The sequence below is a fragment of the Eurytemora carolleeae genome, unplaced genomic scaffold (genome assembly GCF_000591075.1).
Source record: "Eurytemora carolleeae unplaced genomic scaffold, Eaff_2.0 scaffold946, whole genome shotgun sequence".
Taxonomy (NCBI): domain Eukaryota; kingdom Metazoa; phylum Arthropoda; class Copepoda; order Calanoida; family Temoridae; genus Eurytemora; species Eurytemora carolleeae.
In genome coordinates, this window is record NW_019397009.1 from 85804 (window position 1) to 100170 (window position 14367).

The window sequence follows — 14367 nt, forward strand, 5'->3', positions numbered from 1 at the left end:
GAGTATATCTACATTTTAGAAAGAGAACATATATCTTTATAAGAGTATATCTACATCTTAGAAAGAGAACATCTATATCTTTGTAAGAGTACATCTACATCTTTGCACGAGTACATCTGCATCTTAATAAGAGTACGATTATATCTTAGTAAGAGTACATCTACATTTTTAAGTACATCTAAATCTTTTTATTTAATTTTGTCACAGAACAAATATTTACAATATAACGTATTTACGATAACATTAAAGCTAAAATTTTCAGTTCATATGTATTACAGATGTTACACACAAATATTGTCAAGTACAATAGGTGGCAACAGAGAAATGGACTAATTATAAACAACGTCAATATATAACAAGGAAAACGAAATTTTCTCAAATTAGTTGACTTGTTTTTCAAGATTAAATAAAAAAAAATGTGTAAAAATAGAAAATAAAGAAACCATAGAATTGCACTTATTTTACTGTAAGATAAGCACTAAAATTATCACTATTATTAATAATTTTGTCGGACACAGAAAACTGAATTGACACTTGTGACGTCAGAATACAGCTGTACTAAGAGTGTAAAAATTCTTCGTTGCCATCTATTGTATTAGAATCTATTTGGTTATACAACTAGTTGTAGTAAAAGAAATACTTTTCATACTGTTGTAATTACTTAAATTGAAATGTCAATGGGTATAAAGGGCATGCTGGCATAATTAGCTGTATAATTTGCTTTAAATAACGATCACAATCTTTTAAACTTTCAGCTTTAACAAGCTTTTAAGTATTTACAGCTGGTATAATAAAACAAGAAAATAAACCAAAGAAAATAAACTTGCATGATAATTATTGATAGTTTTTATCAATGATAACTATTTCTAGATTATTCGAAGTCAAGCTGTCAGATGAGTACATTTTCATCCCATTGTTTTAATAAATTAACAAAGCCGATGTGCTGCTATCAAGCATATCTCCATAATGACCAATTGTTTCTTACAAAATATTTTGTTACTTCACGTTTTTGCAGTACACTTCCGCAAGTGTATTTCAAGTTGCATAGCTGAAACCATGTACATTGTAAAGTTACAGAAATACACAGCTATAATTCACATAAATACGCTGCGTGTACTGTACTGGTTATGTACGGTACGGTTAGCCTAGATTGTAACTATACCCCCAGGCTTTACCTCCCCGGCCCCCGCTGTAGAATGACACGTATCTTACGTCACCAGAACCAGCTCTATCGATTGCTGTAGGTTCCGCAGGTCGTCTTTGTCTAAAAAAAATATTTGAAATAAAAAAGAAATTTTAAGAAATAAAAGGGATAAAAAATATTTCTAATTAGAAACTTTTATATATCTGTATAATGCATATCTTGTCTGTTTGTTTGTCTGTATGTGTCCAAAAAAAATCATCGGTTTATACCATCAGATTGCAAAGAAATAGCGCCATTAGAAAATTCATTCGTTAAATTTTTTCAAATGCAAAAAGGCGCTTAATACAAGCAACCGATATTATTCCCATTTTAGGTGTTTAAATTCGTTAAAACATTTCACATTATTATTCACGCACCTCTGCCCCTTTAGTAAAAGTAAATTCAACCTATATGAAGCATAAAGTCTGACCACGTCAACCTTGTTGCACCGGCTAGTCCTGTCCATAGAGCTAGGTACAGTACAAACTGGAACCGGAAAGGTTGACCCGGCTCGGAAATTCATATGTACTCCAGCTGCCCGTGTATTGCAAAACTTACGTTATGAATTTCAAAACTCTTATTACATAGAATTTTATATGTACAATGCAAAGTTTTTGCGCAATTTTTTGTTTGCAATTTAAAGACGCTGGACATTCATTTCAAATTAACTTCATTAATATACTTTATACTAAAAACTCTTTAAGTCTTAATCTTGATGTAATTGTCTCCATTATAATAGATTTATTTTTGCAGAATTCTTTGCATACTTTTGATTGCAAAACTGTCGATAATAGTTTGCAATTTCAAGCCGTACTTTGTATATGTATTATGTAATCCTGCAAAGCGGAAATTAACCAAAAATCTGTTAATATATTATCTAATCTGATGCATGCATGACAACCGCAGATATTAAAGGACCTATTGACGTAAGTTCATGTCAACATTTATTTCTAATTTCACATTTTGTGCAGCAGAGGCAATGAAGAATTTAAATATATTTCTAAGACCGAAATAAGGCTAATCGATAAAGGAATAAAGGGTATCGTTGTGAATTGACATGTGACGCTCTGAACCGAGGGTAATTTAAAATTAGGCTGACAGTTCCTTTAAATATATACATCTACACTATGAATAAAGCTATGTTGCAATAATTCTTCTCCTCTTTTTATCTCTTAGATTCGCTTGAATTGAAGCATTTTTAACACTTTTTATCCAAAACAGTTATACAATTACATCTATTATACAATTACATCTAAATCTATTCTCATTTTTCACAGGACTTTTTAAACTCGTGTTCTTTTCATACAGAGATATAAGTTTTTATATTCACGGTCCTGGGGCTAATTACGCGAGTCTGTGACCAATTTAGACCATTACAGCACATCAGTTACTGCGTAATCTTGCGTAATTTTCATTTAGACCTTTTAAAGGTTTCTGGTTTCCGCCCCTACTAACGATGGTTTTTAAGAAATAAACAAATTACACTGCATATATTCTCAACAAAATTTATGAGAGTTAAGGCATTATGGTTCTTTTCAATAGTTCTTCAAAAAGAAGAGTTATGATTGTAAACATTTAAGATTTAAATCTTACTTTAAACTTACTAAATTTTGACATAAATGGAAAATACTACCCGAATCGACCTAAAATTAGACAAGAGACAAAGTTAATAATAAAGAGAAAAAATACACATACATAAAAAAATACAGACAGACTGAAAAGCAAAAGAAAAACTGACAGACAGATAAATATTGCATCTGGTCTGTATGAACTATATATGTTTAGAGTCTGGGTGCCAACAAACAATTCTCGTTCTTAATCAATCTTCCAACAGCTTGAATTTAAAAGGTCGACATCTCTGGCAAGATACTCCATGTTTACTGGTCCACCACGGTTGTACAAAAAATATTTTTAAAAAGTTTTTTGCATTTTTGCAAGTTTTAAAAGAACTTTAAAGGTTGGCAGAGCATAATTTCAAGTGACCTACCATGCAAAAATCATAATGCCCGATTCACAATGGTACCCTTAACACCTTTATGTGATCAATAATGTGGAAGATATTGTAGTTTTTCTAGGTTTAAAAGTGAATTAAAGTTAAGTTTTTCTCCAGTAAAAATGTGCACTTAGTGTAGAGAACTCACAACTGAAAATAATCAGTTTTAAAAAATTATAATAATGTCTAATTCATACTTTACCAGAGAAACCTTTTAAACCTTTGCAAATCAGACATTGCCATCTTTATATGGCGGGTTAGTTAGTTAACGCGTACAGTCCCTTTAACGTAAGTCCTTTTAACGTACAGTCCCTTTAAAGTACAGTCCTTTTAACGTGCAGTTCCTTTAACGTACAGTCTCTTTAACGTACAGTCCCTTTAACGTACAGTCCCTTTAACATACAGTCCCTTTAACGTACAGTCCCTTTAACGTACAGTCCCTTTAACGTACAGTCCCTTTAACGTACAGTCCCTTTAACGTACAGTCCCTTTAACGTACAGTCCCTTTAACGTACAGTCCCTTTAACGTACAGTCCCTTTAACGTACAGTCCCTTTAACGTACAGTCCCTTTAACGTACAGTCCCTTTAACGTACAGTCCCTTTAACGTACAGTCCCTTTAACGTACAGTCCCTTTAACGTACAGTCCCTTTAACGTACAGTCCCTTTAACGTACAGTCCCTTTAACGTACAGTCCCTTTAACGTACAGTCCCTTTAACGNTTTTCAAACAGTATTTATACTAGCTGGGAGATAATTATTATCTCTCCAAACACTAGATACTTATTCAAATCCAAGGCTATAAGCTTAAACAATCATTCTTAGTGCTAAATGGAAGTTTTCACTTATTTTCTCTTTTTCAAACAGTATTTATACTAGCTGGGAGACAACTAACTATCTCTCCAACACTAGATATAGATACTTATTCAAATCCAAGGCTATAAGCTTAAACAATCATTCTTAGTGCTAAATGGAAGTTTTCACTTATTGTCTCTTTTTCAAACAGTATTTATACTAGCTGGGAGACAACTAACTATCTCTCCAACACTAGATACTATTCAAGTCCAATCTATAAGTTTAAACAATCATTCTTAGTATTAATATATAGGTTTTTGCTAAATGGGTTTTTATTAATAATGTGAGTTAATACTGAAAATATTACAATGTTTGTAGGCTTATATAGGCCTGAATGCTTATAACATCTGGCAACATAATTTTGGCTATTTGCGCAGTCGCAAAAGAGTAAAAGTACATTTTGTAGAAATTGTAGTTTTACTTTGTGGCTAAAATGTTTCAACCTCTTAAACCTTTCTCTACGTTCTTATTTTCTTATAAAAATTATTCTTTTTAATTAACAATAATAAAATTCACTATCTAAACTTTTTCTTGTCTTGTTCTTAAAAATCAATCAAAAAAATTAAAAACTTATAATTTCTTTCTAAAAAAATGTTTATCTGAATTTTCATTTTAATTTTCGTTTTAATTACAAAACAAACAAATGATGAATTTAAAAACAAACAAAAAATGTCATACAGTTTATTCCTGATAATTTTATTTAACATTAATTTTTAATTGTCAAGTACTTGGAATAAACATTCAAATCTTAAAAGTTTTCTTTTTCAGATAACCCTCAAATTGATGTAATATGTTTAAGAAATTGAACACAAATTCTACTTTTTTATCCATATAGCTTGACAACCTGATGTTTTTAACCTTTAACACTTAAGACTAAGAATTCTGTGGCAGATCAAATAGGATTAGTTTAAAATATCAAAGGTTTACACCATTAGGTTACAAAGATAAAGGTAGAAAATTAGAGTTTGAGACACGTGTTCACTTCCTTTGAAGGAGCATGCGTGATTCATAACGGCACCCTTGAAACCTTAATCTGATCAAACGCATGGAAACTAACGTCGTTATCCGATAGTGTTTAATTCTAACAATTTCCAGTGTTTCTGAATCAAGAAATGCACAAGTAACTTTTAAAAGCAAACAATCTAATTCAATCGTGATCAAACAAAGCTTTCAAAGGTACAGTTGTGAATCGGACATTGCCATCTTTTCATGAAGAGTCACTTGAAATTATATTTACAGTCCCTTTAAGTATCTAGGACAAACTTTTTTGATCTATGTTGTCAAAATTTTGATTGCAACTAACCTAGGCTGTGGTGCAGGCCGGTCATTTTGCCGTTGTCTCTGATTTTGAAGACGAGGAAGGTTTTGGCGCGAAATGTTGGGAGGACCCTGCCGACGAGAGACAGGGTCAACATCGTTCTGGTGATACTGCGGTGATCTGGACCAAGGTGTTGGATTGGGGGGATCGTAATGATCTCTACTGCTCGGGATTCTGGATAAAACAATAAGATTTAAATGGCATTAAACCTGGGTGAAACGCAGTTAAACCGTTTTTGCATCAGTGTAAATTAACCCTATCCCTGCCTGTATGTATAAAATGCCTTATTTTTCACATTAGCTTTATGTCAGGTAAATAGAAGGTAGTTAAAGTAGTAATAATTTAAATTTTAAAAATAAAGATGTGTATTGATTTGTATATAAATGGTAGAACTCAGGGTAGTGGGGAATTGAAAATAAATTCTTGAATAAATGTNAAATGTGGCGAAAGATAATCGATGACTATAGGTTGTAATATCTGAATGATTTGTTTGAAATTAAATTGATTTTTTTACGGGCTAAGTCGTATGTTGCAAATTTCTCAATTTGTATGGGCGCTTAGTTATTCGGTATGAGACGTCTATAACAATTTTCACCTTTTAGGCGCAACAGATAGAAGTAAGATTAGTAGCGATCAAAAGTGCTTTTTTATCACATTAAGCCCATACCCCCTTTCATTTTTCGCGAACACTCCCTTTAACAAAATTTGTTGGAGCACCGGCATCAAATTCACCTTAGCAGAATCATTCAACAAAATTTGACGAATGATTGTGCTAAGGTGAATTTGATGCTGTTGCTCCAACAAATTTTGTTAGATGAAAATTTGAAACTTCTTAGAGTGAGTAGGGGTGTAGACCTTGATATTTCAAACTTAAATTATGTGATCTAACAGAATTCATACTTTAAAATATCAAAGGTCTACGACATTGGGTTGCAAAGATATAGGGATTATACTATCGGAGTTTGTGGCAAAGACTCAATTCCTCTATAAAAAGCTAGAAGTATTTGATATATGTAGGAACAGCTTTTACTGCCCAATTGTTTCAAGTTGATTTGGAAAAGTACTATAGTGAGGTTATAGTTGAACCTTGATGTTAAATAATTTCCAAACTCTGATTCCTTATTTTGTTTGTATAAACGATAAACAGTTTTTAAAATAGTATTTTCTCCTTACCTTGTACCGAACTCTACATGACGGGAAAGATCGAAGACGGCGTGTTCGTCAATGTTCTCCGGGACAGAGCTGAAGAGACTGAGTGGTGTAGGACCAGGAGAACCGGAGAGTACTGGGGGTGAGGTTACAGGAACAAACCCGGAGTACATAGGTTTAGGAAATGATCTAATCTCAGCTCTAGGACGTGTTTGTCTCTCCGGGTACTGGTCTGAACTAGCACCGTGAGATGTATGTAATTGTGAACCTATCCTAGGAGTAAGCACCCTAGTTTCAGGTCTAACATTATCAGATCTAGGCTGCGAAATCTCTTCTGTTCTAGCCGCAGGGTTTAAACTGGCCAGAACCGGAGATATTTCATTTTCAAAGGTTCTGGAGTAATGACGGAGCAGATCTGATCCAGGTATCTCTGGTATACCGTCCCACCAGTTCTCCTTCCCACCCGGAGCAGGGTTGGGTTTAGGAGTTGTTCTCCGGGCCCCAGAGTTCCACTGATGAAACAATCTTTCATCCTTTTGTCTGATACTATGAGAAGATTCCTCTGAACGGGACGAGGTTCTAAGATCTCCGGAGTTAAATGATTTTTCCTGCCGAGAAGGTTGGAAGGGTTTGCTTTCTCTTTGTACCTCTTTAAAGGATTTAGAATTCTGCTGCTGCAGAGAAGATGACGGTTGGGTTGGGAAGGAGGAGAAGGAAGGATATGGAGAACTGATAAAGGAATGTGGAGAAGAACTGATAAAGGACGGGTAAGGAGAAGGTGTAACGTCAGGTCGAGGGGTTGTTGTACTTCGTTGTCTCGGAGTCTGGTATTCTCTATCCCGGAGAAAGGTTGGTTCCGTGCTAAATCTTGGAAACAAGCTGAACCAATCCTGAGAAGCAAAACCATATTAATTATATTCAACCATCAACTTTAATCTACTCAAATTCAGGTTGATGAACTTGACTTTAGCGTTTTGACCTGGAACGCCTTACGCCGAGTTTGCAAAATATGAGGTGTAGTCAAATTATGAATTAAATTGGCACAGCTTTATTTTTATTCGCAGTTTTTCCTTAAATACCCCCCCCCCCGCCCCGCCCCTCCCTTTTAATTCTGGTTGTATAACAATATTTTTAATAAGGTTTCCTCAATTGTAGAAACTGGACCAAGGGTTGAAATCGAACTAGGAGAAGGAGAAGCAGAGGGAGATGGAGATGGGGAAGGAATAGGAGAGGGGGCTAGTGTTGAAGATCTTGTAGGAGAAGGTGTTGAACTATCTGGAGAAGTGGGAGGAGTAGAGGACGGAAAGGATCCTGTTGAAGCATAAACTTCTGAAACTGGAGAGGAGTAAAACGTTGGATGCTTCTCCCAAGGTTCAGTGTCTCCAGGTTGTGAAAAGAGTGCTCTTTGAGCCGGGTCGGGTCGGAACGAAATCCCGTCTGAATCTGGTCTCGGAGTGAAGAAGGGAGGAAGTGTACTGATCTCGTGAGGTTTGGGTTGAACATGCTTCTCCGAAATCTCGTTGATTTTATTTTCCTGACTGGGTTTCAGTTCCGGATCAGGGATGTTCAAAGAACTGGGAATTTGCTCCTTGTTCTCGAGTGTACCCTGAGAACTCTCTCTGTCGGGCTTTATCTTTTTCTCAGCGTGAAAGTTTTCCATTTGAGAAATAAACTGAGTCACCTCGTCTGAGAAAAATTTAAATAAATTTGGATTTGAAGAATTGAAACCTTGTTCTAGAGGCAGTTGATTAGTTCGGAGAAATATGAAAATCATGAATATTTACAAGAAAACTGTGCACACAACCAAACCTTACATTAGTTAAATATCATGAATATTTACAAGAAAACTGTGCACACAACTAAACCTTACATTAGTTTAAAATCATAGGTAAACTCAACACAAAAATAAGATCTTTCTATTTTTTATGGATTTTGTGAAAATTGTATTTTTAAGAATTATTTAAATCTTGCCTAGAAAAGATCTATAATCAGGGCTACCAGCCGAAACCTCTTCCTACAAATAACAGTATTTTTAAACATTATTTTGTTAATTGAAAAAAATCAAATGATTTACAGAATGGTGTTCTACAGGGGCGGGTGGTATCGGGCCAATGATTATTCAATTTATAACACCGATTAATTTTAACGTGAAGGATTAACACCATATTTGGAGTTAATTCTTGACAAAAGATTTGACTTAATTTCAATCTAGTTTATGACTGGCTTGTAATAAATGATCAGCATGAGGCCAGGATTAAAGAGTAAAATTCAGAAATAAAAAGAATGAAAAGATAAATAGTAAATATGTGTGAATTCATTCAAATTTTGTTAGACAAACCATGATTTCGTCTTGAAATTTTTAAGTAATTTAAAGCTTTCTTAAATGCCAAATAAAATGATAAAAAGGAACTAATTTCTTGCATTAAACTTTAATTTTCTCATAATTACATTTTTGCAACCTTATGGTGTAAACCTTTGACATTTCAATTTGACCATTTGATCAATTCGAATTCATAGTTTGAAATAAAAAATGTCCACGGCATTAGAAGAAAAAGGAAACTAATCAACTCCTTTCACTTCTGGAATAAGTATAAAAGAACTAAGATGTTTTGTTAAAAACTGTTCCTTGAAAGGTTGAAGAATCTGCTGAATGTGATGGTTCTCTGACTCAGGACTAGGACGGGTTGAGGAGGACACCGGAGATATTACATCAATCTCGTTCTCTGTCTCAGTTTCAGAACCTAGATTCTCAATCCTGGTCCTCAACTCTTCCTCACGTCGGAGCTGATCCTCCTCCCTCTGTCGGAGCTGATCCTCCTCCCTCTGTCGGAGCTGGTCCTCCTCCCTCTGTCGGAGAATATTCTCCCGGTGTGAATCTATCTCATGAACAGGAACACCTACACCGAGGTCTAGGGTCTCCGGGTCGAAATCAGGAGGAGGAAGAACAGGTTCACGATAAGGAGCCTACAACAGGAAAACAATTTTAGTTTTTGCCACAAAATCAAATTTGTCAATCACTATATATATCTTTGCAACCTGATTGCGTGAACCTTTGATATTTCAAACTAAGACTATTTGATCTAACATAATTCATAAATTGAAATATCTAGGGTCTACGACATAGGTTGCAAATATATAGGGATTAAAATGTAAGAGTTTGTGGCAAAGACTCAATTCGTTAAAATAATAAAATTTTTAGATTTTCAAATTTAAATTTTGAAAGATACAGGTTTTGACTAGGTTTTTTTATTTGAACATAAAAACTTACAAAAAGTTAAAGACTCAACGGAATTGAGTTTTTGTCACAAACTAAATGTTCTTATCCCTTTATTTTTGCAACCCAATGTCGTGAAGTCCTTTGATATTTCAAACTACTGTCAGATTAAATAATCAATGTTTCAAATATCAGATTGTGAAGATATAGAAATTAGTAAATTTAAGTTTACCTGAAAGTCGTCTAATGGTTCCCAAACATCATCTATTCCGTTCCTATCAGGTGTAGAACCACCTCGGAGAACAAGCAGATTATCCTTTACCAGCCAAACCTAGAACACAGAATATAGAACCTAACCTATCATATTAAAGGGACTGTTAGCGTAATTTCAAGTTACACTCGATACAAAGATGGCAATGTCAGATTTACAACGATACCCTTTACTGTCTTTGTCTGATCAAGTCCAGTATGTTTTTATTGATGTTTTTATTTCTTTTAAATGTTTATTTTCATTCGCGGTTTCTCTGACTTGCGCATTGCTTTTTATAAGAAGCAATGGAGAAACTCAAAGAAATAAACACTCTTCGAGTCAGAACAACAACGATATCTTCCACATTTTTGATTATATAAAGGTTTAAAATCGGACATTGCAATCTTGAAAAACTTGACAAGACACAAAAGATTATATCAGAGAATATCAAAATGCAAAAAAATGACTTTATAGTTCATAATGTTTTGTTTTTTTCAAAATTTAATTATTTTAAAATTTACCTCTTCAGGATCCAGGTTTCCTATACTTGGCTTTAGTTCCCTTAATGAACAAAGGATAAACAACAAACAAAAGTTTGATCTTTCGAATATAATGTGAGATAAATATAACAAAATATTAGGCTGTGACAAATGCTCAGATTTTTCAAAAGTTGCTAAAAAAATTAAACTTTCACATTTTGCGCAATCATTTCTTAATAAAAAGTCGACTGTCTATCTTTTGATTAAAGAGTAAAAGAGAGTAAATCAACTGATCACTTGCCACAAACTGTAATTGTCTATACCATCTTTCCAAGCTCAAAGTGTTAATCTTTGCTATTTCAATCTTTGACTCAAAATTTAAAACTAAAAATATGAAAGGTTAACGAAGCCAGGTTGCATCTATATATAAATTTGGCTTGTCTGTCTGTTTGTTTGTTTGTTTGTTTGTATCCAATAAACGTCAAAACGGCTGAACCGATCGGGCCCAAATTTTTTGTGGGACATCTAGGGACCCCAGGGAAGGTTTATGAATGATCAAATTTTTAAAAATTTGTTTTTAAAAGTTNCGCGAATTATTTTTGTTTTGTTTTACGATGTACACAAAGAGAACATGTTCACAATTAATTTAGAAGATGGGCGCGAAGCGCCCTATAAGGCTAGTGAATAGAAATTTTAAACATCAGAGGCAAGTGATGGTTAGTTACTTATTCAAAGTTTTAGGCTGATATCATAGGCTCATTTTTTATGATAAATTCACTTTTTTAGATTTTAAAAGTTATTTATATTGCTTTGAGTTTTAAATAACAATAAAAAATTAATTTATAAATATTTATGTGTTTATCCAATTTTCCTCGCATATTGTTGCACAAAACTGTTCTTGTTCTGGTAAAAATAGCTTTCTCTCTCCGGGAAATATTTATCTATCAGAGCATACGGACTATTCTTATCACTCACGTTCAGCTGTGGAGGTTTCTTCTCCTTTTTAACCAGTAATTACAGTTTTAAACAGTTTAGAGTCGTTTTCATGGAAAGTGCCCCCCCCCCCCGGCCCCGCCCATATATTTGATTTCATGGGATGTTGAAAGACGACTTAGAGGTTGTCTTTAAATGTAAGGACAAAGTGTGTATCAAAAGAAAGTTGAACGGTTTTTTGATGTTCAGGAGGTAATTTTTGTAAAACTTTGAAGTGCCTGATGTTGGATGGAAATTATGCCAAGAGAGACAATAAACATAAAAATGACTTGTCATCAGAGGATATTTGGGATGGGGGCTATGGGGGCCTAGCCCCCCTTGGATCAGTGAAATCCATGATTTCCAGGTTTTTTGTGCCCAAACTGGTGCTTAGCCCCCCCCCCCACACCCCTATACAGAAAAAAATGTAAGCCTATAAACTAATTACTGAATACGTCCCTCATTATCATGTATTGTCGGTCAAAAATTTTTTAAATTAACATTTTAATGGTAAAAGACTTTTTTGACAACCTTTATTTTTATGAACAGTTCAAAAATTTTACAATTTGACACAAAACATTAGAATTTAAATGCAGAAAGAAATTCTCTACATCGCGAAGGGAAATTTATATGGATTTGGATTAAGATTGCACGAGATCTATAGATCTATGGATATGGATAATGAAAATTGTAAATTATAAATCTTGACTTATGATCTATACACTTATCCATTCCAAGTTTTTCCAAAATCATGGATATCAATAATCAAATGAACAAGGATTTTAATACTGATATGGATATGGATAAAAATTGCAATTCAACAGATATGGACAGGGATATAGATTGGGATATTGGTATGGATTTTGTAATGGACATGGATTCAGCTAGATATCATTATTCATTAGGTATGGATATAAACATGGTGTATTGATATAAATATGGATAGGGATAAGAATAGAGATATGGATACAGTTATAAATAGGATAAAGGACAGGTTTATTGGATAGGAATGTGGATATGGATAGAGATATGAATACAGTTATAAATAGGATTATGGACAGGTTTATTGGATAGGAATATGGATATGGATAGAGATATGGATACAGTTACAAATAGGATTATGGACAGGTTTATTGGACAGGAATATGGATATGGATAGAGATATGGATACAGTTATAAATAGGATTATGGACAGGTTTATTGGATAAGGATAAGGATATGAATAAACATAAATATGAAAATGAATATGGAAAGAAATGTATTAGGATATTGTACATGGATATGAATATAGATTACAGTGGATGACAAAGATATGAATTTGGATATTGTATATGGATATGGATATGGATATAGATTACAGCTGAAGATAAATATATGAATTTGGATATTGTATATGGATATGGATATAGATTACAGCTGATGATAAAGATATGAATTTGGATATTTTTTATGGATATGGATATGGATATGGATATAGATTACAGCTGAAGATAAATATATGAATTTGGATATTGTATATGGATATGGATATAGATTACAGCTGATGATAAAGATATGAATTTGGATATTGTATATGGATATGGATATGGATATGGATATAGATTACAGTTGATGAAAAAGATATGGATATGAACATAAACAAAGAGTGGTGAGGGTCAAGGCTAATGTCCCTCTAATTATGAACCTTGAAAGATTTGATGATTAAGATTTCCAGTTTGTAGTTTCAGATTCAGTAATTACTGGTTCCTCAGTCTCATTCTCAACCTCGTTCTCATTTTTATCATTTTCATCATTTTCGTTCTTCTTCTCCTCCTCCTCCCCCTCCTCGTCCCTCCCGAGGAAAGCGAGGGATTTTGCCCTCCTCGCTGGATCCCAACCCTGCTCTATCCCTCCCCATTCCCACTCCCTCCCTCCTCTCACTCCCTGAGCTGATTCCACTCCCTCGCGAGGGCCTGGATTTCCTGCATCAGGAACGTAGGACAGGACAAATCTTAAAACGAATCAATGTCATCAAACACATAAGTTCAATTGACTTTTAATGGAAAAAAGGCCGATTCGTCATAATAGATTTTTAATTCTAAGTGTTATTGAACTCTAAAGGAAATGTCTGAAAACCAAAACTTTACGGTTTCTAAGCCTTACAAAATTTGTTTTTCTAGAGTTTGAAATTTGAACATCTTTCAGGAAAANATAATTCAAAATTTATTCAATCAAGCGTTTTTACAGGTGATATATTAACCTCTCATCAAATTCTTATTCTCTTATCCCAACATCTTTGCAACGTGATGTGGTAGACCAATTATTATATATTGTTCCAAACTATTACTTCTATATCAAATTGGCAATGTTTGAAATATTGTGGGTTTGTACGAGGAGGTAGCACAGGTATATAGGATATGAAAATTAGACTTTGAGTTCCTAAAGCACAGTGATTAAAAGATTTCAATCTGTCAACAAAAAATCGATGAGAATTTTGCCAATTACTTCTTTAAAACAAAGCTAAAAACAAGTGTTTTACAGCTGTCTAAAAATTTACATGTCAAGGGCTACAAAAACTATAGGACATTAGTTAGGTAAAACATAAGGCCAAACTGTTGACCTGGTCTGTAAAATTGATTCAACATTTCATTACAGTCTGGATCTTTACCTGGGAAAGATAAGGCTGAGAACTAGGATCCATGGGACCTGCCAGATATACACCTAGACAATATTATGTTAAAACAGATATACACCTAGACAACATTATGTTAAAACAGATATAAACCTAGACAACATTATTATGTTAAAACAGATATACACCTAGACAACATTATTATGTTAAAACAGATATACACCTAGACAACATTATTATGTTAAAACAGATATACACCTAGACAACATTATTATGTTAAAACAGATATACACCTAGACAACATTATTATGTTAAAACAGATATACACCTAGACAACATTATGTT

General features: G+C 33.7%; 1 protein-coding gene across 1 annotated transcript in view; it reads right to left on the bottom strand.

Moving 5' to 3' along the window:
• Positions 1 to 534: 534 nt before the first annotated feature.
• Positions 535 to 14367, bottom strand: part of LOC111711068 (cell surface glycoprotein 1) — a gene marked incomplete in the record, with an annotated part of 21049 nt that continues 7216 nt past the window's right edge. Inside the window, 11 exon segments of the mRNA XM_023485315.1 lie at positions 535 to 1264; positions 5333 to 5521; positions 6521 to 7386; positions 7641 to 8182; positions 8468 to 8510; positions 9122 to 9460; positions 9943 to 10041; positions 10482 to 10521; positions 11311 to 11438; positions 13152 to 13401; positions 14059 to 14111. Of these exon segments, the coding sequence (XP_023341083.1) occupies positions 1141 to 1264; positions 5333 to 5521; positions 6521 to 7386; positions 7641 to 8182; positions 8468 to 8510; positions 9122 to 9460; positions 9943 to 10041; positions 10482 to 10521; positions 11311 to 11438; positions 13152 to 13401; positions 14059 to 14111 (2673 nt within the window).